Source organism: Triticum urartu, chromosome 7A (genome assembly GCF_056163025.1).
Source record: "Triticum urartu cultivar PI428250 chromosome 7A, HENAU_Tu73, whole genome shotgun sequence".
NCBI classification, from domain to species: Eukaryota; Viridiplantae; Streptophyta; class Magnoliopsida; order Poales; family Poaceae; genus Triticum; species Triticum urartu.
This window is the reverse complement of record NC_141879.1, coordinates 4,142,800-4,168,741: the sequence shown is the minus strand read 5'-3', so window position 1 is coordinate 4,168,741 and position 25,942 is coordinate 4,142,800. Positions and strand designations below refer to the sequence as shown.

Genomic DNA, 25,942 nt, shown 5'->3' with positions numbered 1-25,942 from the left:
TCAAGGACGGGATATGCCTCCTCAAAGATGATGTTGAAAAGATGAGCTCCTACCTTGATCAACTGTCAGAGGTGGAGGACCCTCCCCTGACCGCCATTTGTTGGATGAATGAGGCGCGCGATCTGTCTTACTGACATGGAGGATTACATCGACAGCTTAATTTCTGTGCGGCCTGAAGATCCCTCCCTTGTTCCCAACAACATCAAGACCACCAGATCCCGCCTCAAATTCAGATCCCTCCTCAAATTCATCGGTCATGCCAAGACTCCCAAGACTCAGGGGTTTTTTTTTTTGCGATGACTCAGGTTGTTATTATTGCGGAATCACTATCACAGTTCAGGATGTATATCAAGGAGGCGATATACATTGATCGAGGGCAGAAAGCCTCTACCGTGGCTTACAAGAATTACCGATCGCTAGGATACAGTAGTTACAGAGATAGATATGAGAACGAGAAGGAGAGGAAGTTTGTTGAGATTACAATAGAAGTTTATCTCTAAGTCTAACAGGGAAAGCTTGTATACAAAATCTCCTAATCTGTTCAAGCAATGCACACTCAAAACTATAACCGTCAAACCTGGTTTACTGGGTGACAAATGGATGCGATACTTTAAAGCCAACCTGTTGGCTGCCTCCATTGTCTAGTTCTCGACTCTCTGGAATGTTGTGCAGCACACACACCTCACCCCTGACCAGCCTGACACCTTAACCTGGCGCTGGACTACTAATGGTTGCTTCTCTGCTGCTTCGGCTTCTGCTGCTATGCTGTCTGCCCACATGAAGCCGCTCTTATCCAAACTTGCCTGGAGCTCTGACGCGCCACCCAAATGCCAATTTTTCGTGTGGCTAGCGGCACAAGGAAAATGTTTAAGTGCTGATAACCTGGCTAAGAGAGGCTGGCCACATAATCCCATCTGTGCCTTGTGCTTGCAAGCTCTTGAAAGTGTCTCCCATCTCTTATTGGTATGCCCCTTCGCCAAGGAAATTTGGCACTATATCGTTAACTCACAAGTGTCTACCATCAGTAATTTGGGTCTTCCCAGTGACTCTGTAACAGTGGTAATGAGGACGACGTTCTTCTATGGGTATGCACAAGGAGACGACAAAGTCTTTGAGATCTGCGATGGCTCTTGTCTGGTGGATGTTACGGAAGGAGAGAAATGAAAGAGACTGGGTGGATGCTGGCCGGCGGCTAGTCTTGGCACTAGTAGAAAGACCTCTAGAACCAGACTAATGTTCCGAATTGTATTTCCACCTACAAACAATACCCCCCCCCCCCCCCCCCCCCTCTCCGCTCTTACTTTGTAACCCTTTTTTTTTGTCTGTACACAACGAAAGCAGTGGCCATGCGTTTTCGTCAATAAAAAGTAAACTGTTTTGAGAGGATGAGCTAATAAGCCAAAAAAATGTGCTTTATCTTTCTTGAGAAAATCTGAACAATCTTCAACATAAACTTTAGAGGGCAAGGCTGAACTTGATGTTTGGTACGTAGTATTATCTTAACACATACAGCAATGTGCTACGTACGGTACACAGACAGGGTCGGCTGACGAAGAGATCATCGCGCACAATGGCATGGAAATTATGCATGTAAACATGGTGCATTCCAAATAATGATACACTAGTAGAAAATAGGGCTTTGGTCACAGCGCAATATACACATTAGTCCCGGTTGCATTACGAACCGGGACTAATGTGAGCATTAGTCCCGGTTCAAATGGGTCCTTTAGTCCCGGTTTGAGACACGAACCGGGACAAAAGGGCCCATTTCTCAAACTCTACCCCCCCCCCCCCCCCTCGGTGTATCGCCATTTCAGTTTTGATAAAAACAAAAGAAAATTATAAAAACTTCAAAAAATAAAATCCTTCGAGACGTAGATATATTACTACATCTACTAGTTAGGAAAATTAAAAAACTTAAATTTGGACATGTTTTGCAAAAAAATGTCATGAAAAAGTAAAATAGCTATAACTTTTGCATACGATGTCGGAAAAGACGTATAATATATTAAAATGTTCAGCACGAAAATCCGCATCCAATTTGGACCGCCATAGGCCTGTTTGCAAGTCTATAGAATCCTCAAATTCTTAAAGGAAAAAAAAGATATGCTCAAATTTCAAAAAAAAATTTGAATTTTGGTTAAATCTGGTCCAACTATGGTCAAACTACTTATTCAAGAAGTATTGGTGTTACTACATAACTATTCAAGAATATTAGTGTTACTAAATAATTATTTATTTATTTTGAATTTTGGTCAAATCTGGTCAAACTGTGGTCAAACTACTTACTCAAGAAATGTTATTGTTACTAAATAATTATTGTTTTTTAGAATAATAGTTTCAAACTCAAACAGCGAAACGTGTGACTTCATGCTCAAGCTAAACTCCTGAGGGTTAATAAGATTGACATCTTATTATATATTGTGAGGAAAACAACAAGTGTAGACTTGGAAATGAGGGGAATAGAAACCGGAAGTTAGGTGTGCTCAGCCTGGAGTAGTGAGAGGATGGGTGACCGGCAGGGAAGTTAGATGATTTGGAATGATGGGGGGTAATTAGAGATTAAATTGTAAAATAATTTAGAAATTTGAAAATCAGAAAAAAAAATCAAAAAATCAAAAAAAAAATCGTAAAATTTACTTTAGTCCCCGTTGGTGTTACTAACCGGGACTAAAGGTGGAGCTCCAGACAGCAGCCACGTGGAGGGCCTTTAGTCCCGGTTCTTATAAGAACCGGGACTAAAGGGGGGGCCTTTAGTACCGACCCATTAGTCCCGGTTCCAGAACCGGGACTAAAGGCCCTCTAGAACCGGGACAAATGGCCCTTTTTCTACTAGTGATAAGATATAAATATAAATATGGACTCTCGGAGCTAGCAACTTAGAGTTGACGGGTTGGTGGAGACTGGATAGATACTGCATTGTCATTATCATTTGCTTCCTTGAGGACATAAGTGCCCTGAAAGTTAGCCCGAAAAGCATCCTCTAAGTGTTCCCAACTTTCAATGGAGTTCTCTGGGAGGCTATTCAACCAGTGTCGTGCTGGTCCTTTCAGCTTTAGAGGGAGGTATTTAATGGTGTGGAGATCATCTCCGCGAGCCATGTGAATGTGGAGAAGAAAATCTTCAATCCATACAGCGGAATCCGTCGTTCCATTGTATTGCTCGATGTTCACGGGTTTGAACCATTCCGGAAATTGGTGCTGCATTACCTCATCGGTAAAGCACATGGGGTGCGCGGCACCTCTGTACCGGGCGACATCACGACGGAGTTCGGATGACATCTATGTTCGTGGCTGACCCCGGATTTGGTTATGTTTGTCGTGCCAGGCTTGATGGTCGTCATCTCGTGCTGGGGCACGTCCTCTTGATCCATAGATTGATCTGGTCTGACCTGCTCTATTGGTCAGGTCCTGACGTAGGTCGTACGTGTAGCCCGGAGCCACTGTCTCCTTGCCTCTATGGTGAGAGGGCGCGGGCTGGTGTGCGGCATAATTAGCCATTTTGTCCCGTCCACGTGGTGATCGGTCTAGTTGATCGACATGATTGTATTTTGACGGTATTGGCTCAAAGGCCTCGTCGTCGAATTGTGGTAGTAGCCTGCGTTTGGGATAACTTTTTGTTTGGCGCTCAAAGCTATATCCTTCTTCGGCGGCTAGGACCTTGGTCATCTGTCATTGAGCGTATCATGTTCGGCTTGAATCCATTGTTGTTTCTTTTTTAGGCTCTGTGCGGTGGCGCTGAGCCGTCGCTTGAAGCGTTCTTGTTCGAGGGGTTCCTCTGGGACGATGAAATCTTCGTTACCGAGGCTAACATCCTCTTCGGAGACAGCTAAGTAGTTACTATCTTCCGAATCCTCGTGATCGGCGAGTTCTTCGGGGCTATATTGACCCTCTTCCCTTTCATCCTGCTCGAACACAGGCTCAACGGGGTGGTCTTCGGCGTTATCCGGAGTGTCATTATCTCCGGTGCCGGTATTGCTTTCCCTTCCCCAACGCGATCGTGAGCGGCGCCGCTGACGCCGGCGTTTTGGTGGTTCATCGACGGGCTTGTCCTCATCTTGATCTTGAGGGCCATCGTCGTCCTTCTTCTCAGGCGTGTCCACCATGTATACATCGTAAGTAGAAGTGGCCATCCAATGCCCGGTAGTGGGCGGGTTTTGGCCTGGCTCGGCTTCGACACCGTCGTCTATGCCATCGATGTCTTCGAAGGCATAGTCTAGCATGTCGGTTAAATCCTCGACAATGGCTATTAAGTGGGTGGTGGGTGGGACGTAAAATTCCCTACTCTCAGCCCCCAATCCAAGCTGGGCGTGTAGTTTGGAGGTGACACTCCCGTGATGGCGAGAGACTGTATTAAGTCCAGCGTTTCGTTTAAGAGTGAAAGCTGGACAGGAGTCTGAGGATGTGCGTAGCTAGGCTCGGTGATAACCACTTGATCGAGCCCGATGGATGCAGACCTCGAGAGTTCGGAGTTGAAGTCTAGAGGTGAGTCCGGCTTCCCGATGACGGGGAGAGTCCCGTTTAACTCCGGGTCCGCAGACGGCATGGTCGCATCTGGGTCTCTGGCTAGAAGCTCCGTGATGGGAGAGAGTCCGGCGGGGTTTATCCTCCCGTCTTCGGACGATGTGGTCTGCCCCGGATCTAAGGCCGAGGCGGATACGAGCGTCGACCCCTGGACGGGATCTGATAGTGGATCCGAAGCAGCTCCTTCGTATGGGTGGGGAGCGGCGGCCGAGGCCGTGAACCCCTCAAAGATCAGGTCTCCTCGGATATCGGCGATGTAATTCAAACTTCCAAACCTGATCTGGTGACCAGGGGCATAGTTGTCGACCTGCTCAAGGTGACCAGTCGAGTTGGCACGTAGGACGAAGCCGCCAAACACAAAGAGTTGACCAGGGAGAAAGGTCTCCCCGGAAACAGCGTCGTCGTCGATGACGAGGCGAGCCATCGATTAATTCTTCTGTCGACAACACAAAGGAACTCCCAATTAAAGCACTAATATCGGTGTCAAAATCGGCAGATCTCGGATAGGGGGTCCCAAGTTGTGTGTTTGAGGATCGATGGTAACAAGGGACAGTAGGGACACGATGTTTTACCCAGGTTCGGGCCCTCTTAAAGGAGGTAAAACCCTATGTCCTGCTTGATTATATTCGATGTGTATAAGGATTACAAGAGTTGATCTACCTCGACATCGTAATGGCTAAACCCTAGCTGTCTAGCCTATAATCCTTCTCGTGGTTTCTTCAGACTATACCCTCCGGTTTATATACACACCGGAGGGGCCTAGGGTTGTATAGAGTCGGCTTGCAGAGGAAGGGAACATTACACCCGGACACCAAACTTGTCGTTCTACGCACATAGGAGTCCTACCCGGACACGAGGGATGGTCTTCTGCTTTATCTTCACGGCCCATCAGTCCGGCCCATATCAAATAGACCGGACACCCGAGGATCCTCTAATTCAGGACTCCCTCACCCTTCGCCAAGGAAATTTGGCACTTAACCATCAGTAATTCGGATCTTCCCAGCGACTCTGTAACAGTGGTAATGAGGACATGATCGACTGGTGGCAACGTTCTTCTATGTGTATGCACAAGGAGACGGCGTAGTCTTGGAGATCTGCGATGGCTCTTGTCTGGTGGATGGTATGGAAGGAGAGAAATGAAAGAGTTTTCAAAAACACGTCATGTACCTCTACGCGCCTGTTCGCCAAAATTCAGATTGAGGCTAAAGACTGGGTGGATGCTGGCCAGCGGCGAGTCTTGCACTAGTAGAAAGACCGCTAGAACCAGACTAATGTTCCGAATTGTATTTCCACCTACAAACAATACCCCCCCCCCCCCCCCCCCCCTCTGATCTTACTTTGTAACCCTCTTTTTTCCGTCTATACGCAATGAAAGCAGTGGCCCTGCCTTTTCGTCAGTAAAAAGTAAATTGTTTTTAGAGGATGAGCTAATAAACCAAAATAAATCTGAACAATCTTCAACATAAACTTTAGAGGGCAAGGCTGAACTTGATGTTTGGTACGTAGTATTATCTTAACATACAGGAATGTGCTACGGCACACAGACGAGGTCGGCTGACGAAGAGATCATCGCGCACAATGGTGTGGAAATTATGTATGTAAACATGGTGCATTCCAAATTATGATAAGATACAAATATAAATATGGACTGTCGGAGCTAGCAACTTAGAGTTGACGGGTTGGTGGAGCCTGGATAGATACTGCATTGTCATTATCATTCGCTTCCTTGAGGAGCTGAGTGCATCATCGGAGGAGTGACAGCAGAGTTAGAAGCCCTCGTTGTTGGTTGGTCCACCTCCTTAGCCTGCTGCTGCTTAGCTTTGCCTCTCCCTTGCACTGCCCCAACCGGCCGCCGTTTGGCTACACTTTCCTTTGGCGGTCGCATGCCAATCCTCGGCCTCGGCCCGTCCTTGGCATGATCGTCGAGCAGCGGCTCGAGGGCGTCCAGGATCTCGTGCATGCTCGGTGGCTCCTCGTCATGCAGGCACCGGTGCGCCATCTGCGCGGTGCTCCACGCTGCCGATGACGAATACCGCCCCTCCAGGCTCGGGTCCATGATACGGCGCAGCTTGTCCTCTATGGTGGGTTCCATGCTACGGGGCAGCTTGCGCGTTTGGCCCGTGTCCAGCAGGTACATGTAGGAGCGCGAGCACTGGACGAGATTTCGATTCTTGTCCATGCACGGCTGCCCAGACAGCAGCTCTAGGAGCACCACACCCAGGAAGTAGTACACATCTCTTTCTGCCGTCAAGATGTACGCCCCATCCTTCCGCACACCGCCGTCCATCGCCGGGCGAAAGCCCCACAGCTTGGCTGTGTAATCCTGGAGAGTACATCACGATTAAACACCAAGGATAGATTCGGAGCTGTACGTTCTTCTCTACAGTAATTCTTAGGAGGCACAGGGGAAAAGTTTAATATGAACAAATCTCCATATAATATTACCGAGTCAAGCAGAATGTTGGAGGCTTTCAAACCACTGTAGGATATCCGCTTGCCATGCTCCTGCAGAAAAGCCAGCCCCTCAGCCACTCCGACGGCGATGTTGAGCCGTGTCGACCATGGTAATGGCACAGGGGGATCTGCGGATATCATTATATGTATGCACTGATGAATATTAAATTTAAACAATCGATCGGTCAGAACAGAAGCTATATGTATGTAACGACAAATTAAATCTCAAACCATGGACCATGAATTAATACATGCATGCTTACTCTCCAAGAGGTGGTGCTTGAGGCTGCCTTTGGGCATGTACTCGTAGACGAGTATCCTGTGCTCGTCTTGGTAGCAGTACCCCAGCAGCCTCACCAGATGAGGATGTTGCATCATCCCGAGATCCCGCAAGTCCGTCTGATCGATCACACATGAATTAACTTCATTCATACATCTTTTGGAACAGAACAAAAAAGAAAAATTAAGAACGCACATACCTGCTGGTACATTGTTGTCCACTTGTGGCCATTCACAGCAGCGATGGGGCCGAACCCAACGACGGTGCCCTTGTAGATGTGGCCGAAGTCATCCTCGCCGAGGATGTTATTCCTAGAGAAGTTGCTGGTGGCGTCTATGAGCTCGTACAGGGTAAAGATTTTTACATCAATAATCCCTGGCGGTGGGCTCTCTGTTTCTTCACTGTTACATTAACCATTTAGCTAGCTTGGTTTGTTAGAGCATGAAGAATAAAATCAGGTTTAACTGAAGAATTCAAGTCTAAGTAAAGGAGGGCATATGTATGTTTTCTACTCCCTCCTTCCCATAATATAAGAGCGTTTTTTACACTAGTGTAGTGTCAAAAACACTCTTATATTATGAGACAGAGGGAGTACAAGGAACAGTGGAAGGGTACCTTTTATCAGGTGATCTCTTGACTTTAGGATTACTCGGATGATTTTTAACCAAGTCATACACTCCATCAGAAGCTGCACCCCCAAATTTTGCAGAGATCTCTTTAACGCTTGGCATACGACCGATGCTGATGATACCATGTTCATATTGATCCACTTGGGGGATGGCATTGAATCCTAGTTTGAGCTTCAAGAGATCAGGCATTGCATCCTTCAAAAAAATTATCCTAGCAATACCACTCATGAACCTCAACTTGAAGTACATGAGAACAGAGAACCCAGACTTGTCAAAGATGATCTTCTCATACGGCGCCGTCTCGACATACAGCGACAGAGCAATGAGGGCGGGCAATCCTCTGAGGATATCAACACAACTCATCTGCATGTCCCTCACTGCGATCTTCAGAATGCATAGGTTGACAAGCATTTTAACCCACGGAGGAATCTTGTAAAATATGATGCAGCTATGCGGTGAGCATTCAAATCTCTCGAGACGAGGGGGAGGTGCCATGTTATGCCATGAAACGGCTACTTTCGAAGTGCCACCAAGGGCGCCATTCTTAATCGAATATCCATGAGCCACTACAAAAGTTTTCAGGTTGCCATGTCCTCCAATTAAACAATGTCCCAGAGCCTCCATGATTCTCTCTTGATTGTCGGAAGGAGGCACAGAAGGAATGGTAAGATGAAGATCCTGCAGGCAGTTCACTTTACCAAGGGTCGCCAGACTGACAAACCCGATGTTGAAAATCCAGTCCAACAGATGTCTCTCGACAGGAAGACTAAGGTGCAACAAGTGTGGCAGATGGATCCATGGAACATCGGTGATTGTTGCATCCCTAACATCCAGTGTTTCCAAATATCTCAGCACTCCCATCTGCTTTGGCAGTTTTATGCACACATCACATGTAATCTTCAAATATCTCAGTTGAAACATTTTTGAAATCCCAGTGAGGTCTACTGTGTCACCGCCGCGGCGGCCATGGCTGAATAACTGAAGGTTCAAAACACGAAGAAGCTTGAACTCCTTCATACAAGGCATACACTCGAGTAATCCAGAATAAGCAAGTGACCGAACTTGTGAACTTTTGATGTTTGATGGTTTCTTGGCATATCTTGCATTGTCAAAGAGGAGAGATAGTCTACGGACGTTGTGTGAAATTGGCACTTTCTTTTGGCTGTAGTCTAGTGCCACGATGAAATTCTCTTCTACAGACTTGTATGCAATAAGATCATGTACCGCGTCATGAACTGCACAGGATAACACCTCATTATTGTAGTTCATAGATACAGGCTTGATAAATCTTCTATCAATAAGTTGATTGATATAGCTTTCTGCAACTTTATGGATGTCTTGCCCTTCTGTAGTATCAATGAAATCTTCAGCCACATACTGCTTCACCAAATCATCCTTGCAGAATTTATAGCCCTGTGGATACATACTAAGATACATCAAACATGTCTTCAAATAATTAGGGAGATTGTTGAAGCTCAGATTCAGTGCTTGTCTCGTTCTCTCTGAAGTAGAACTTGCTGATGAGATACGGGAGCTTAATGACTGATGGATGTACTTCAATAGATCAATTGATATGACAGGCTGGCTTGCTAAAAGGCTAGCTATGCTGACTGTTGCTAGCGGCAAACCACCACAGATTTCAACAATGTCAGTACAAACGTCTCTGAATTCTTCAGGACAATCACTTTCAGAGCCAAAAGCTCTGCTAAAGAATAGCTTTTTTGAGTGATGATCATCCAGAGGTTTCATCACAAAAACACGCTCCGGCTGATAACAGCTGCATGTTAATGCAACGTCCTCAATCTCTGTAGTTGTTATTATTCTGCTGCCACGACCACCCTTTGGAAGAGCATGATTAATAATATCCCATACAAATGCAGTCCATACGTCATCGATGATAATTAAGTACCTGCATGCCAATAATGGACTCATATTAGGCTTTAGGCTTTAGGGAATATGAGAGATTTATTTTTGCTTATCTGCAGAAAAACAAACAACCTTTTGTCTTGTAGATATTCCTTGATCATGTCAATGAGGTCAACTTCCTTGCAATCTTCCGGCGGATGCTGCTGCTGCTGGAGTTGCGAGAGTATGTCACGGAAAATACTCTTCATATCAGGCTTTCGGGGCACCCGAATGAAAGCTCGACTACTGTATTGCTTCCCAATTTTATTGTACACCATTGTAGCAAGTGTAGTTTTACCGAGACAAGCTGATCCAAGAACAGATACCACCTTGATCTGCTGGTCTTCATTGTTAGCCAATAAGCCGATAACTTCATTTATCTGGTCATCAATTACTATGTCTTCATATGGCGTTGGAAGCATAGGACCAAGGGACACAAATCTATGCCTCAAGCTGTTCTTGACGTTGAAATATGATAGAACGTACACCTCATACCGTTGAATTGCCTCCTGGACATATATCCTGAATTTATACACCGTTCGCTTGAGCTCCCATGGAGTCTTGACGTAATTGAAGAATTTGCGGAGGATTCTAGTATTGTTGGCAACAAATAAGTTGTCGATGTAATCCTCCATTTTGTAAGATAGGTCACGGGCCTCATTCATCCAGCACTTGGCTGTCGGTGGAAGCTCCTCCACCTCTAACAATTCATCAAGGTATGAGCTTAACTGTTCGACGTCATCTTTGAGGAGGCGTATCCCATCATTGACCCTCCCAGAGGAGCATCCTTTAGGGGGAGCTATATGCAGCATGTCTAGCTTCCCAACAAGGGATCTCGCGGCACCCAGCGAAGCACTGCTTGGCACCCTTGTTGCCCTGACTTTGCCTCGTTCTCTGCCTCGAGTCGAAACATCTAAACACAGAATACAAAAATATAATTAATTACTGACCATTATTGCTAGTACATATGTAAATAATAAAGCAGTTAGTGTCTAGACAGATTATCTCTGCCCCATTCAGACGACCTTGAAGATATGGTAATCTTGCATGAGACAATTCATGGACACAACTGAAAAGGCTGAATGGAGTAATATTTAAATAGATTTTTGAGGGATTATTACAAGTACAAATGGCCCATCCTTTTACAAACCCTCGAGGTGAAGGGCTTCTCTTTCAAGTGTTTTTGGGAGGACAGTTGTGGTCATCAAGCTTTCGCCATAAAGGGTAAAAAACCAAGGAGGGAGGTGGTAGTGGGGAGGAAACACGGAGGGAGGGGGAGGCGACGGAACCAACTCCCCTTCAATAACAAGAGATATGTTGATTTTTATTTTGTGCGGGATTGGTTGAGAATACCAAAAAACAAAGAGAAAACCAAGGAGGGATCAGTGTTGCGTGGGGAGGAAGAAACCGAGGGAGGGGGTAGGCGATGGAAGCAAATCTCCTTTAATTGTAGAGATAAATTCTATTGTATATGCATCACATGTCCTATATAACTATCCCTAGCCATCGCCGCCGCTGGAGCACCGCTGGAAAAGCTGGAGTAGGGGATGAAGGCGGCAGCGAGGCCTTCCTCCGTTGCATCTCTACTCTCTAGGGCGCGGCCGAGGCGGAGCCACACGCGGGTGCCCCGGTCTGTCCTTGTGCGTCACAGCAGCGCGAAGATCTGGTGGGGGTGGCTCGGCCTGGCAGCACGTCTTGGTGCTCCTCTGGCCGCAGTCGTCATCCTTCCTAACATCGCCTTGGTGGCATTAGCTGGTGCTCTGGCTCCGGCGCGTCGCAATGGCATGGGGTGATAGCCCCCTATCCTTGCTAGTGGAGATTCAGGGTGGACACGGTCCGGGCCGGTCCGGTCCCTCACCGAGCCACCCTTTGGACCGGCCGGCGGCGGTCCGGACCGACCAGCCACGCGGTCCAGTTTTCACGGACCGGACCGGCGGCGGCAAAGCCCGAGCCGGACCGAGCGGACCGGCCAATAACCACCGGCGGCGAGGTGCAGGGGCAGCGGAGTTGTGGGCGACGTGCGCGGGTGCTGTTGCGAGGTGGGCGACATGCGCAAGCGACGGCGGCAAGGTGGGCGATGTGCCGTCGAAAGTGCGCGGCTGCTAGCCATGAACCTTCCTTAGCAGTTTTTCTGTAGTATATGCAACTAATGTAGGGTGCGCATGAGCCCATGATTTCCGGAGTGCTGGCCTTGCCATAAATAGCGGATCAAACCTGACGTCGAGTTAGTGGTCAATGGCGCCGTGATTTTCGGATCGAGCCTTGTTTATGTCGTACTTTCTTTTACCTGTTCGACTGAATAAAAGTGCAGAAACTGAAGAGAGAGCAACGGAAGAGAGACCAACGTGCCGGCTGATGGACCTGATCATATGCTTCAACAAAATGAAAACGGCAGCATAGGATCACGGCGCGTGATTATAGCAGACGCTATTAAATCTATTGCCTTCCAAAAAGAAAACACTGTACTTTCCTGATCTGTTGGAAGCGGAAATCACGGTCGAGCATTTCTCCACAATCCGAGACTCATGGCCGATCGAGCGTTTATCCCAGTTGATGGCCCGTGTGCGTGCTGTGTTTAAACCGTCATCGTCGCCGCCTCTTTTTGCTGCCATGGCAGCGAAACCCGCAGCTATAACACTGCCAATGCCAGGTCGAGAACACGAGATCATCGGCGGTGCACGCACAGCAGCGACGGCTAGCGGCGGCGAGAGGCTATGGCGCATGGTGAGGAGATGAAGGAAGAAGAGGGAAAGCTTGGGGACGCGGAGGTTCACCCGGGGGCTGCCGGTGGCCGCGATGACGAGGAACGGTGGCGACGATGACAGTGTTTTCTCGGTCCTCTCGGTCGGACCGGTCAAAGCCCGGACCGGACCGACAAATTTTCGGGCTCAATTTGGCAGACCGGACCGGCCAGTTTCTCTAGCGGGCCAGGACCGAGCGGGCCAAGACCGAGTGAGCCACGAGCGGGCCGAAAAGCCTGCTCTGTACGTCCAGCCCTAGTGGAGATCATGGCCGCCTATGGAGGTGTTGCGGTGTTGCTTTGGCTTTGGCTGGGTCTGGACCGATCTCGCCCGTCGGTTTCTGCCAGCGGCGATGAATGGAGCCATGAATGCTAGTGAAAATTGAAGCAACTCTGGCGAACGATGGCGACGTCTATGCATTGTTACCCTATCAAATGCATCCTCATTGCAGTTCACGTCTACTCACTCTGGCTGCTCCGAGGGAAATCCTAAGATATAGTTCTTCCAGATCAAACATGGTGACGCTTGGCGCCGTTCTCCCTCCTAGGGGTATCGTTTTGGAGCAGCTGTTGGAGGGTCCAGGAGGTGGAGTGGCGTTGTATCTATAGCGTCGACGAAAGCTGGTCTCGACGGCACTGCGCAGCCGAGTATCGGCGGCGGAGGCGTCTTCATGGACAAGTGTAGAGCGGTTGCGTTGTTTGGCGCCGTGGTGGCGTCAACACCTGGTCTAGCAGGGATATTGTTGATATCTACCCTAGAGATGGCTTGACTTTTCGATGGTGGTGGTGGCTTCTGGAGTGTGTGCATGGGGTGCACTCTGAGTGTTTGTTGGACTGGATGTGTTCTCTTGATACACCATACGGGTGGCTCAGTGATGACCCCGGTTCTAGATGGTTGGATGATATGATGGCATCCCGCATTGTTGAGCTTGTAGGTGTGAAATCGTGGCTTCGTGTTGTTTGATGCATATTCTTGCGACACATTTATGAAATAATTTAATAAAATGGTTGTGTGCATCTTTTCATGCAAAGATCTGGGGTTTCAGCCTCATTTTTCTAGAAAAAAAGCAATTGATTTTACCAGATACGTAGATGTTTTGTCTATGCAGAAAGAGCCACATTTTTGTTTGTAGGCACCGCCCATTTTTCAACCATTACGTCGTAGTATTGTTTTCTCTCTGGTTTCTGAATGTTGCCCTGGCTGTTTAAATTTGTTTAAACTGACTCGAAAGCACCACAAGTTTTTCATATGGTACTTCAAGTGTAGTAACTTTTTAAATAACAAATGGATTTTGTATTCTCTCTCTACCTATCCCCATGCCCTTTCGTGGTTGCTACCATAACTATCATCATACATCCCATCCATTTATTTCATCCATTGTAGAGCACTTCACTCCACAACATTCCAATCAGTTATCTACTGCCACAAGAAGGAAGAGGCCTCAATGGCATGAAAATAAGAAAAGAAGTGTTAGATGATTCCATGTACATTTATCGCATTCTTTAAAAGCCAATATTTTCCCCTTTGTTGAATCTCTACTCCAAAAGGAAATTACTTTTACCACAATCATATTCTTGTGGGAGAGTGTTCTTTTGAATTCTTAAATGTACTTTTATTGAAGATCATTTGAGGAATTCTTGTCAAGTGACTTTGATTTGCTCGTTACTCTTCGATGGTGAACACATCTTGGATGGTTAGGAGTCAATGGAGAGCCTATCATTTTTTAGAGAAAATGCATCGACCAAGCCTGACTTTGAATTAACAAAGCCATCAACCGACCAGAATTACAAAGACACAGAAATGAAAACAAAGCGGAACACAGATACAGAGTGCTAAGAGGAATGATTCAAAGGAAAGAGAAAAACGCCATTGCCATCAACCACCACAATGCCAAAACTAGCTAAGCTAACTAAGGCCTCAAGAGGAGGGCAACACCGAGCAAGTATCGTGCCACTGACTGTATCCAAAGGGCCAAATATGAGCAGCACAAGGTCTGTCTCCACAACCGCGAAGGGCCACAACCCTTTCACCCAGACGGGTGCTGCACTAGCAGCCAATAGAGAGGTTCCACTAGAATCCAGACCAAGGCGCCCAAGCTATCGAAGGGTAACAACAGAAGTAGACCCACAGGCAATGGAAACGGACCACTAGAACACCGTCGCCAACAGCAGCAAGATAGGGCGTCGGCTAAGACTCGTCGATCAAAGGCGTAGAACCATGAAGAAAGGCCTAAAGGGGGGCAACACCATGTGATGTCAGTGATTGGAATCACCGGAGCTCAAGGCTCACTCTGGGCAGCGTACCGCAACAACTCGAGGGAAATCCGCACCACTGGCATGGACCCTCCAAACTAGGGACCGCGTAGGCTTTTGTTGAGAAGACCTGGCCGCCTCACTCCATATGGAACCACCACCGGCTCCACCACAAGAGCAATTCCCGGATGATGCCTTCAGGAACAAGCACAGCAGGATGTGCCGTCGTCGCCCTACTATGGAAGGGCAAGTTTTCACCTGTGCTCGAGGAAGGATGGGGGGGGGATTACACCAGGGCCTCAAGGAAGGAAAATGGCACTGGAAGGCATGGCCTTTGGTGTGGCCTCCACGCCAGCCATGAATTTCCCTAGGAATCACGCCCATCCACAAGATCCGCTAGTCAGTGCCCCGGGGACGACGACTGCAGTTGCCAAGGGCTGGAACTATCATGAATCAGAGCAGATCAAGATCGGGAGCATAGCTTCTCCATGATGCACTGGCACACTACCGAGGGGTCACCGCAACACCAATGACCGCCACCCCCCCCCCCCCCCGGTTGCCCGCACAACCAGGGGAGGTAGCCCGCCAGAACCAACTAGCACACCCCCTCGCACATGCCATGCCGTGCGCCACCTATCGGATCCATCGCCACGAACGGCGAGGCCCTCCAACAAGACAGAGCCGCTACATCCCTGCAGCAACCTTCATAGGTGTCGCACACCCGCACCGGCAAGCACCTCTTGTGGCGGCGGAGGGAGAGACGAGGGAGGGCGAGTCGTCTTCTCAGAGCATACCATTTTCTATGTGTGAAGGACTCGAGAGTTTGTACGGTCCCATAGATCACGTGCTTCGTGAAGATTTACCCCTTTGATCCTTCGTGCAGGACTCGACAGTTTGTACGGCCTAAGTTGGTTGTTCTTGGTGGCCCGCTTGGTGGGCAACAAACCCAGGATCCTTGTGATCCTAGAACCTTTACTTTAAACCCTCCATGAACATGGATATTGGATAGTGCCAACTATTCACACCTATAGAAAACACAATCGAGTTTCTCTATGTTTTCCTTCTCAACTCGACTCCTTTGCATTCATGCAAGTTATGTTATTTACCATTGCTATACTTGTTTACATTGATTGGATTGTTATAAGTATCAATAGCTTTTATGCTAAAACTGCCAAAATCTAAAATTGACTAAATTTTGTGATAGGCCAATCCACCCCACCCTACTGGGAAAGGCTTATAGGTGGGGCCGCATTAGTAGCGAACATACTCCAGCATCTGCCAATAGTAATTTGGAAAATTACTGTAGTGGCAGGCACAAATTCATGGCCGCCACTAGTATTTTTACATACTTTATGACCGCCACTAATAAAATTGGCGCAGATAAGCCATGGAATCAAAGTTGCCTGTGCCCGCCACTGGTATTTTTAGTCCCACGATTATTCTGACCTAACAAACTAGTGGCGGGCTCATATTGATGTCGGCCACTGGTAACTCAAGTAGAAGTGGCGGGCGTGGTTTTGTACCTGCCACTGATAAATTTTTCTGCCCATCACTGGTAACAAAAGTACCCGTAGCAGGTGTTTTTTGTGCCGTTGCTGGTATTATTTTGCTCTTTTTGTAATGTTAGGGTTTTAGTGTTGTATGCGTAAGCTTACAGTCCATTTTTATTATACGTTAAAGGTACATCATTGAATGTTTCATGTATTTGGAAATCTGAGTAGCTCTAAAAAAAGTCAAATTTGGGGTCTATGAGAAAGTTTACTATTTTGTACTATTTCGATTTGATTTTGTTTTGTTTTTTGCCAAGAGCAACTCATATGTCCAAATGCGCTGAAATTTGGCACGGACATCACGCACTCATGCATCACGAAATTCAGAACATTTTTATCTTGTTTTTTTTTATTTTTTTACTATTCATCAGGTGCATCAGAGCTCGGGTTCCGGATTGAATTATCGCATAACTTGTACTTATAAGCATAGACCAGCTAGTTTAGTTGGTGCGAACCAACCTATGATTGGATGATTGGGAGGACAGTGGTATCCTCAGCCTACGAGAGTCCAAATCTTATACTTGATATTGGTGCTCGTATTTTTCTGAATTTATTTCAGACATTCTGGCGATGTGCCTTCAATGCAAGGAGACGTTCTCGTCGGCTATGAAGGTTTCTGTAGCGACTTCTTCAATCTCAATATGATGTACCGGCTCAGTTTTTCGGATGTGCTCATATGGATAAAGTGTGCAAGTGTGCGTTTATAAGGGTTAGTGTATGCTTGTGTATGCGAATTATGTAGGAAGGTCGTCAGTTCGAGTCTAACACGCCCTTGTACTTGGCTTCATGGCCTGACTTTTTTTCTTGTCGTTTGAAACACTGGCGTAGGCCTAGGTTGAGACCAAGTCGAGCGAACGGATTCAGCCCAGCAGTTCCCGGACCCAGTAACTGTGGGCCGATTATTTCAAATCTTAGCCGGCATTCGTCATTATTCTTTATGGTTGATGTAAAATTAACGGATATAAAGGGGTGATGAAAGGAGACTAGTAAACATGCCCGTGCGGTGCAGCAGAACAGTAAATATTTTTTACCTAAGCCGCTATCATTTCGATCCAATTTTGATTCTGACTCGGCATATTAATGGCGTGCACCTACGACCACACTTAGGCGCCATCTTTGAGGTGCCGTTTGATACTGAGGAGACCACATTTATAAATTAAGTCTATTCAAGAAAGCACATATATATATATATATATATATATATATATATATATATATATATATATATATATATATAAAGCACAAATTATGATTGTACTTATCATTTCCACCATTAACATTCATGACGATCACACGAATGTTTCGGATGTTTTCAAAAAAAATCTTCATGGACTTTTGATGTTCATGAATTTTATAAATGTATGTACATCCTATAAAAATTGTTCCTGTATTCACTACAAAAAATTGTGTAGTCCGTTAGTAAGTATGCGCGTGGATTTCGTTAAGAAATGGTACGTATGTAGGGTCTTAGATCATGAAATGTACAAAAATAGAACCTGGTGCAAGTACAGCATGCCCAAGGATTATAACCTTTTTCAAATATTAATGTTTAATTTCAAATGTTGCGATACAGATCGCTGGGACGAAATAAAGATGAATCATGCGCCACTGATTACACTGCAACCTAGATACCATTTTAAAAATATTTAACATGTACAATAATACCATATTCAAATTCTACACACTTTTCTAATAACATTTCATATATAACATGTTAAAATAAAAGTTACGGTTTAAAAGATTTGGTTATTCGAAAAAAAAATATTCTCAATAGACTGCAGGGTGATTAACACGTATATTAGGGGGTTATGTAAAACTGCTTATATAGGCAGGGCGTTTCCTCCAACAAGACACGACATAGGATCAAAAGCTTTCGTGCTTTATTATTACTAGCAATAAGGCCCCATGCATTGCAATGTGAGAAAAAAAAAACATAATCTTCAATGGCCATGACCACATTTTGCTAGATTACCGAGATACACTATCACTCTCAATTTCATAAAATCATGAACCTTTTTTTAAACTCATGCACATATTTCAAATCATGAACAATTATTCAAATTTGTGAAGACTTTTACAAATTTTCAAACACTGTGTAAAATCAAGAACATTTTTTTAATTCATGAACATTTTGTACTATTTGCAACAATGAATATATAAAGTTATGAGCATTTTTCTAAATACTTTTCTTGAATCGGCGAACATTTCTAGAACTGACGAACATTTTTTGGAAATTGGTGGAGAAATTTTTGAAATTTACGAAAAAAATTACTATTTAACAAACATTTTTTGAAATGAATGATCACGTTTTGAATAGCGAACATTTTATGAATGAATGAACTATTTTGTAAGTCATGAACAATTTTTGAATTTCAAGGATAATTTTCCATTTATGAACATTTTTTGACTTGGCAAAATTTTGTTCAATTTCATTAACACTTTTTAATACATGAACCGTTTTAAAAATAACGAACATCTTTTGATTGCCCGAATAGTTGTTTATAAAATCTTGACTATTTTCAGAATAAACAAACTTTTTTTTTGCAAAATCATGAAATTTTTTAAGTCTATCAACATTTTATGATTTATTAAACATTTTTTTTGAAGTCCTAGATGATTTAAAGTAGAAAAAACTAATACAGAAAAGAAAGAGAACAAATAAAAGACAAAAGTTTCAAAATAGGCGGCCCAGACATAGGCCGGGCCAAACAGGCGCGCTGCGTCTTCTCGCAGCACGCAGAGCGCAGTATAGGAGGTCCGTACTGAGTGGGCCGGCCCAGGCGTTGTATTTCTCTATGTGGAACTTTTTTTTATCATTTATAGATGACATTGGTGGGTAATATTTTGCAACTTTGGGGCAATTTTCGTGACCTACCGCCAAAAGCAATAGCCCTTTATTAGTAGTAGCAAAACGGCCCGTGCATTGCAACCGGAGAAAACTAATCGTAATCTCCAATGGCCATGATCGTATTTTGCTACATCACCGAGATACACTATTAGTCCCACCAAATCTTGAACATTTATTGAAATCATGAACATGTTTTTAAACTCGTTCACATATTTGAAATCATAAACTTTTTTAAAATTCGAGAACACTTTTACAATTTTTCAAACATTTTGTAAAATCAAGAACTTTTTTAAATTCATGAACATTTTGCACTATTTGCCTCAAAAAATATATAAAGTTGTGAGCATTTTTTTAAATAATTTTCTTGAATCAGCGAATATTTCTAGAATTGACAGACCCTTTTTAGAAATTGGTGGAGCAATTTTTGAAATTCACAAACATTTATTTGTTTTAACGAAATTTTTTTCAAATGCATGATCATTTTTTGAATAGTGAACATTTTATGAACGAATAAACTATTTTGTCCGTCAGGAACAGTTTTTAGTTTTAAGGACAGTTTTTCATTCATGAACATTTTTTGAATTGGTGAAATTTGGTTCATTTTCATTAACACTTTTTAATACATGAACCATTTAGAAAATGACGAACACCTTTTGATATCCTGAACAGTCGTTTTCAAAATTTTCAGTATTTTTTCAATAAACAAACATCTTTTTGCAAAATCGTGAACATTTTGGATTCCAGAAATATTTTATGATTTATTTGGAAATTCTCATTTATTTGGATTTTCGAAACTTTTTTGAAGTCCCAAATGTTATAAAGCAGAAAAACTGATACAGAAAAGAAAGGAAAGAAATAAAAAAATAGGCCGCCCAAACATGCGCCGGCTCAAAAGGGCGCACTGCGTCTTCTCTCAGCATGCATGGCGCAGTACAGGAGGTCCCTACTGCATGGGCCAGTCCAGGCAGAGGATTTCTCTATGTGGAACACTTTTATTATTTATAGATGGCATTGGTGGGTAATATTTTGCATATTTGGGGGCAATTTTTATGATGTACCACCAAAAGCAATAGTCCCTTTATTATTACTAGCAAAAGGGTCCGTGCATTGCAACGGGCGAAAAATAATCATAATCTCCAATGGGCATGAACATATTTTGCTACATCATTGAGATACACTACCAGTCTCATTTTCATGAAATCATGAACATTTTTTAAACTCGTTCACATATTTGAAATCGTAAACATCCCTCAAATTCGTGATCACTTTTACAAATTTTCAACATTTTGTAAAATCAAGAACATATTTTGAATTGATCAACATTTTGTAATATTTGAAATAAAAAATATAAAGTTGTCATCATTTTTCTAAATAATTTTCTTGAATTGGCGAACATTTCTAGAATTGACTAATATTTTCTGCAAATTGGTGGAGCAATTTTTGAAATTCACGAACACTCGTTGGATTTAGTGAACATTATTTGAAATGCATGATCATGTTTTGAATAACGAACATTTTATGAATGAATAAACTATTTTGAAAGTTGCGCACAATTTTTGAATTTTTATGATATTTTCCCATTCATGAACCTTTTTTGAATTGATGAATTTTTTTCAATTTCATTAACATTTTTTATTGGATGAACCTTATAAACAATAATGATCATTTTTGGATTTCCCGGACAATTGTATTCATATTTTCGAATATTTTTTTAATGAGTAAGCATTTTTCTGCAAAATCTCTAACATTTTTTGAATCCAATAATATTTTATGATATATTAAATATTTTACTTAAAAATTATTTTTTTGAATTTTCTAAACTTTTTTGAAGGCCCAAACGATTGAAGTGGAGAAAACTAGGACAAAAAAGAAAAGGAACAAATATTAGACCAAAATCTAAAAAACTGGCTGGCAGGATTTTTTTTAACAGGCCGTTTAGACATGGCCGGCCCAAACGGGCGAGCTGCGTCCTCTCCCAGCGCACAGAGCACAGTATAGAAGGTCACTACTGCATGACGCGGCCCGGGCTGGGGATTTCTCAATGTGAAACATTTTTATCACTTAAAGATGACATTGGTGGGTAACATTTCATAACTTTGGTGCAATTGCCATGACACACCGCTAGAAGAAATAGCCCTTTTATTATTTGGACATCCGAGTAGCTCTCAGATAAAAAAAGAAATTTGGGTCCGTGAAAAAGTTTACTATTTTATACCGTTTCAACCTGACTTTTTTTTTTCCGAGAGCAACTCATATGTTCAAATGCACTGAAATTTGGCACAGACATCATACACTCATACATCAAAAATTTTGGAACTTTTTGATTTTGTTTTGTTTTTTACTGTTCATCGGGTGCTTCTGAACTTGGGTTCCGGATTGAGTTATCACATAACTTGTACTTAGTAAACCAGCTAGTTACCGAAAAAGGCTTTTGCCCCGCTTTATATATAAAGCAATGAACAACCACAGCCCAAGTACAAACGCACCCCACGACAACACACGCACACACCCAAGGCGGATACATAGGCGCTGAGCGCAACAGCACCACCCCTAACACTACAAGAGCAATCAGGGTCCTCCACCGTGAACACGCCACCGCGAAGAGATGAAGCCGCATATGATGAACCGTGTGCTCCAAGGCGGTGCCTTCAAGAAGGTTACGACGCTAACGCGCCGCCGCCGCCCGGCCCGAGGATCAGAGTTTCCCCTAGAGCAACACGATGACCGATGAGAGACGCGACGACGCCTTCAAGAAGGGAATGCGCTACGCCGCCGCCGGTCCGTCCGAAGATAGAATAGGTTTTCACCCCGACCAACACTCACCGCCCCAAACGCCACACCAGAGCCACCATGCCGCCCACACGGCCATGGTCACCGGGCAGCACCAAGCCATGGGCTCTACCCATCAGCACCGCGCTACCACCACCAAGGCCGCCGCCCCGGCATCCAAGACCTTGACACCATCTCACCCGAGCCCGTCGCTACCCCAACCAAAGAGACGAGTGGAAAGGCCTTGCCTTTCACACTCCTGGGTAGCCCCCACCGCTGAAACACGATAGGCCGGCCAAAATTGGCCTCCGGTGACCCGTCCTGCTGCGCCAGACGCGAGACGAGCTCGATTCTGTAGCCAGGCGCGAGATGAGCTTGGTCCTGCTGCCTGGCGCGAGACGTGCTCGGTCCTGCTGTCGGGCATGAGACAAGCTCGGTCCTGCTGCCGGGCGCGAGACGAGCTCGATCCCGCAACACTGGGCGCGAGACGAGCACTGGACCGCAGCTGGGAGAAGGCCAGCCCTTCAACGAGGGTAGTGCCCGGACGACGAGAAGAGGGGTCGAAGCCGAAACAGGCCGCTCACCGATGAACCGACGCCGGAGATGTCCTACCGCCACCGTGAGCCAAGCCGAACCACCGCTATGAGCCACCACCACGCCGTGGCAGCCCAAATCCACGCCAGGACCCCGAGGGGAGCCCCGAACTGCCCTGCAGCAGAGCGGCGCGCCACCGAGGCTGCTGCCCGCCCCCGTGCCGTCACACTCCACCCCCCGAGCCTCTCCCGCCGCCAGCCAACAGCAGCAAGAGGCCCCTCAGCCTCGCCGGAGCACCACCAAGTCAAGGCAGTGAGCCCTCCGGTCCAAGCTGCCGCAGCCCGAGCCGGCTGACAAGGGGATCTGGGCCGTCGGCGACACCACCCGCAGCAGAGCCGTCCCGGCCAACTCCACCTCGCACGCCGCCCAACCACAGCGCAGCCGCCGCCACTCCACCGGCAAGCCGCGCCGCCAGGCGCGAGCGACGCGTCCCTGCCAAGCCGCCGCGCCCGCGCCGCGAGCAACAGGGGAGGGAGGCCAGAGGACCCCGCCGCCGCCGACGCTGACCGCGCTTCGCTCGGCGGCGCCCTCCGGCGGCGGCGAGGAGGAGAGGAGGTGAGGAAGAGGAGTGGTCCGGCGGCGGCGGCTAGGGTTCGCCCTGCCGCCCGCGGGAGCGGCTCGGGCAAGAGGTGGTCAAGACTATCTATTTGGTGCAAACCAACCTATGGTTGGATGGTTAGGAGGATAATGGTATCCTTAGCCCACCAGAGTTAGTCTTAGACTTGACATTGGTGCTCGCATTTTTCTGAATTTATTTCAGACATTCCGGCAGTGTGCCTTCGGTGCAAGGAGACGTTCCAATCGACTATGAAAGTGTCTGTAGCTACTTCATCAATCTCAATGTGATGTACCTGCTCAGTCTCTCGGAGATGCTCATAAGAGTAGCGTGTGCGTGTCTGCATTTATAAGGGTGAGTATATGCTCGTGTTTGTGAACGACTTTGATTATACCATGGTAAAAAAAAGCTTAGTTGGTCCTAAATGTACAAATTACGTAGAAAGGTAGTGAGTTCGAGCCTAACACGCCCTTGTACTTGGCTTCACGGCCTGACTTTTTCTCTTTTCTTTTGAAACACTGGCGTAGCCTAGGCTGGGACCCAGTCGAGCGAACGGAGGCAGTAAATGCTGGCCGATTATTTTTTGTAAATCCTATGCGTCATTCTTTATGATTGATACAAAATTAACGGATATAAAACGGTGATGGAAGGAGAACAAAGAAAGTTTTTCTCTTTATTATTAATTAGGTATAAATAAAAATATTGCTATTTTTTCTATAAACTTGATCAAACTTTGAATTGAAACTTAATGTTCGTATTTTGTGGAAAGCAAGGGGAATTCTGCTTTCAAACAAAAGACATGCAACCAGTTAATTGTTAAGCAGTCAAAAGCGTGAGGGGCTGTCGCGGGCTTACCTCGGGTAAGACTCGGATCAGAGAGGATGAGCTTGTGCACGTCAGGTGGTTCCTTGGCCTCCTCTTCTACGATCTCTCGCAGGTGCTCCATCGATCAGAGCTAGCTACCTTTGCTAGACCGATCTCCTTAACTTGCACTCACCCAGCGTCTGGACAGACAAAAGAAAGAGACATGGATGGAATGACTCAAAATCAATCAACGCAGATGCAGAAGGGAGGTAGATCGAACAACACTTACCAACCAACGTCAAAATACTAAATCATGGTAAACGGAGCCGATCAAGCTTCGTCTCAGCTTCCAAATAACTGAAGGAGGCTTCTCTGTCTCTTCGGTAGCTTTCTTCTTCGATGCGACCAAGTAACTGTATTTCTGTCTGCCGTTTCCAAGTCGCAAGGCTATGACAACACTGGAACATATATGCATATAAAGACTCCAACTTCAGAAATGTTACTAATAGATCCTCCGCCTTGCTGAATAGTAGTATTCCTTTTCTTTCCTGGGCCCACACCCTTGTTTCTTTATTGTTTGTTTGTTTGTTTGTTTGTTTGTTTTTGCGAGAATAACTTCCGATCTATTCATGAACTGTCAATATAGTACAAAGAACCCTAGAAGTAAAAAATATATCTAGGTCTGTAGACCACCTAGACACGACTACTAGCGTGCGAGCCGAAGGCGCGCCGCCGTCTTTGCCCCTCCCCCATCGAAGCCAGACAAACCTTGTTGTATTAGACATTAGGGAAGTTGTCGTGCTAAGGTCTCATAGGACCAGCGCACCAGAACAACAACTGCCGAACACAGACCTGTAGACACACGAACACAGACGAACGAAGACAAGATCCAGGTGGATCCACCAAAGACAAACACCAACCGAATCCCATTAGATCCGTCGGAGACAAACCTCCACACGCCTTCCAACGATACTAGAAACACCACCAGCATGGGGACAAGGCGGGGGGACCTTATTCTGTTGTCAGAGAGCCGCCGCCGCCTCGCATCTCTGAGCAGAACACAAACCCTAACAAAATTCAAAAGAGCATGAAAGATAGGAGCCCTACTGCCACGCAAATATGCACCTTGACCGCTAAGTGGGGAGCTCGCCGCTACGAAAGTGAACAAGAAAGACCAGCATCCTTCAGCGGCAACAACGGTGAGGGAAAAGGGGGAGCTAGGGCTGGGTGCAACCTCAGGCCCCGGGGAGGGAAGACGCGGTGGATCTCATCATATTCGTCACTCTTTTCATAAATCCTTTTCAATTGGATGTGATATGATGTTCTACCATGCATATCAATAAGAAAATGTTACAAAGAGAAAAATTAAGTTATAACTTGAACAAATTATTACTAGGTGTGCAGCATTAGAAAAAAAAAACTACATCCATCGGGTTTGGTTGGGAGTTGGGAGCTGATTCGGAGATGTAAATTAAATTGTAAAATGATCATGTTCTCTATGTGTTGTTTTAATGTGATGTGATGTGCTACCGAATAAGTTATCACAATGAACATATTATTACTAGCTTGCACAACATAAGCATTTCTTTTGGCAAAATCCACGAGGGTTGGAGATACGTGAGTGGGAGTTGACTCGGGAATGTAAATTCAATTGTAAAATGATCGTAATCTATAGGCTTTATTTTTTATAACTAATTTATCTTGTTGATGTGATGTGCTACCATGAGAATAACATAAGAAAAACTTATAAAGAGGTAAAATATGTTATCATATGAACAAATTATTACTAGAAGGATGAGTTGTTTTAATTTTACTAATTTTTCTTGTTAATGTGATGTGGTACCATGTTAATAACATAAGAAAATATAGAAAGGGAAAAATAAGTTATCAAGTGAACCAAGTTATTACTAGGCTGCACATCATAAGAAAAAAAAACGAATCCAACCGGGTTGCAAACTTAGTGATGCAGAGATGGTTAGGTTTCTTGTGGTGGAACCAACCCACTGGGGTTCAAGTGCTAGAGTTGGTACTGGTGCT

General features: G+C 45.3%; 1 protein-coding gene and 1 pseudogene across 2 annotated transcripts; both read right to left on the bottom strand.

The window, feature by feature from the left end:
- Positions 1–5,970: 5,970 nt before the first annotated feature.
- LOC125525558 (disease resistance protein RGA5) lies at positions 5,971–24,333 on the bottom strand. 2 transcript variants are annotated; one of them, XM_048690565.1, is made up of 8 exons: positions 24,195–24,333; positions 23,957–24,105; positions 9,885–10,704; positions 7,873–9,795; positions 7,457–7,658; positions 7,229–7,376; positions 6,969–7,105; positions 5,971–6,846 (listed from the first exon to the last, which is right to left on the bottom strand). In XM_048690565.1, the coding sequence occupies exons 2-8, from the start codon at positions 24,045–24,047 to the stop codon at positions 6,238–6,240; spliced, it is 3,930 nt and encodes a 1,309-aa protein (XP_048546522.1). In that variant the 5' UTR covers positions 24,048–24,105; positions 24,195–24,333; the 3' UTR covers positions 5,971–6,237. The 2 variants fall into 2 exon arrangements, with proteins under 2 accessions (XP_048546522.1, XP_048546523.1); XM_048690566.1 differs by having other exon boundaries at positions 7,241–7,376.
- On the bottom strand, positions 21,333–23,166 carry LOC147956708 (uncharacterized; annotated as a pseudogene).
- Positions 24,334–25,942: the final 1,609 nt, after the last annotated feature.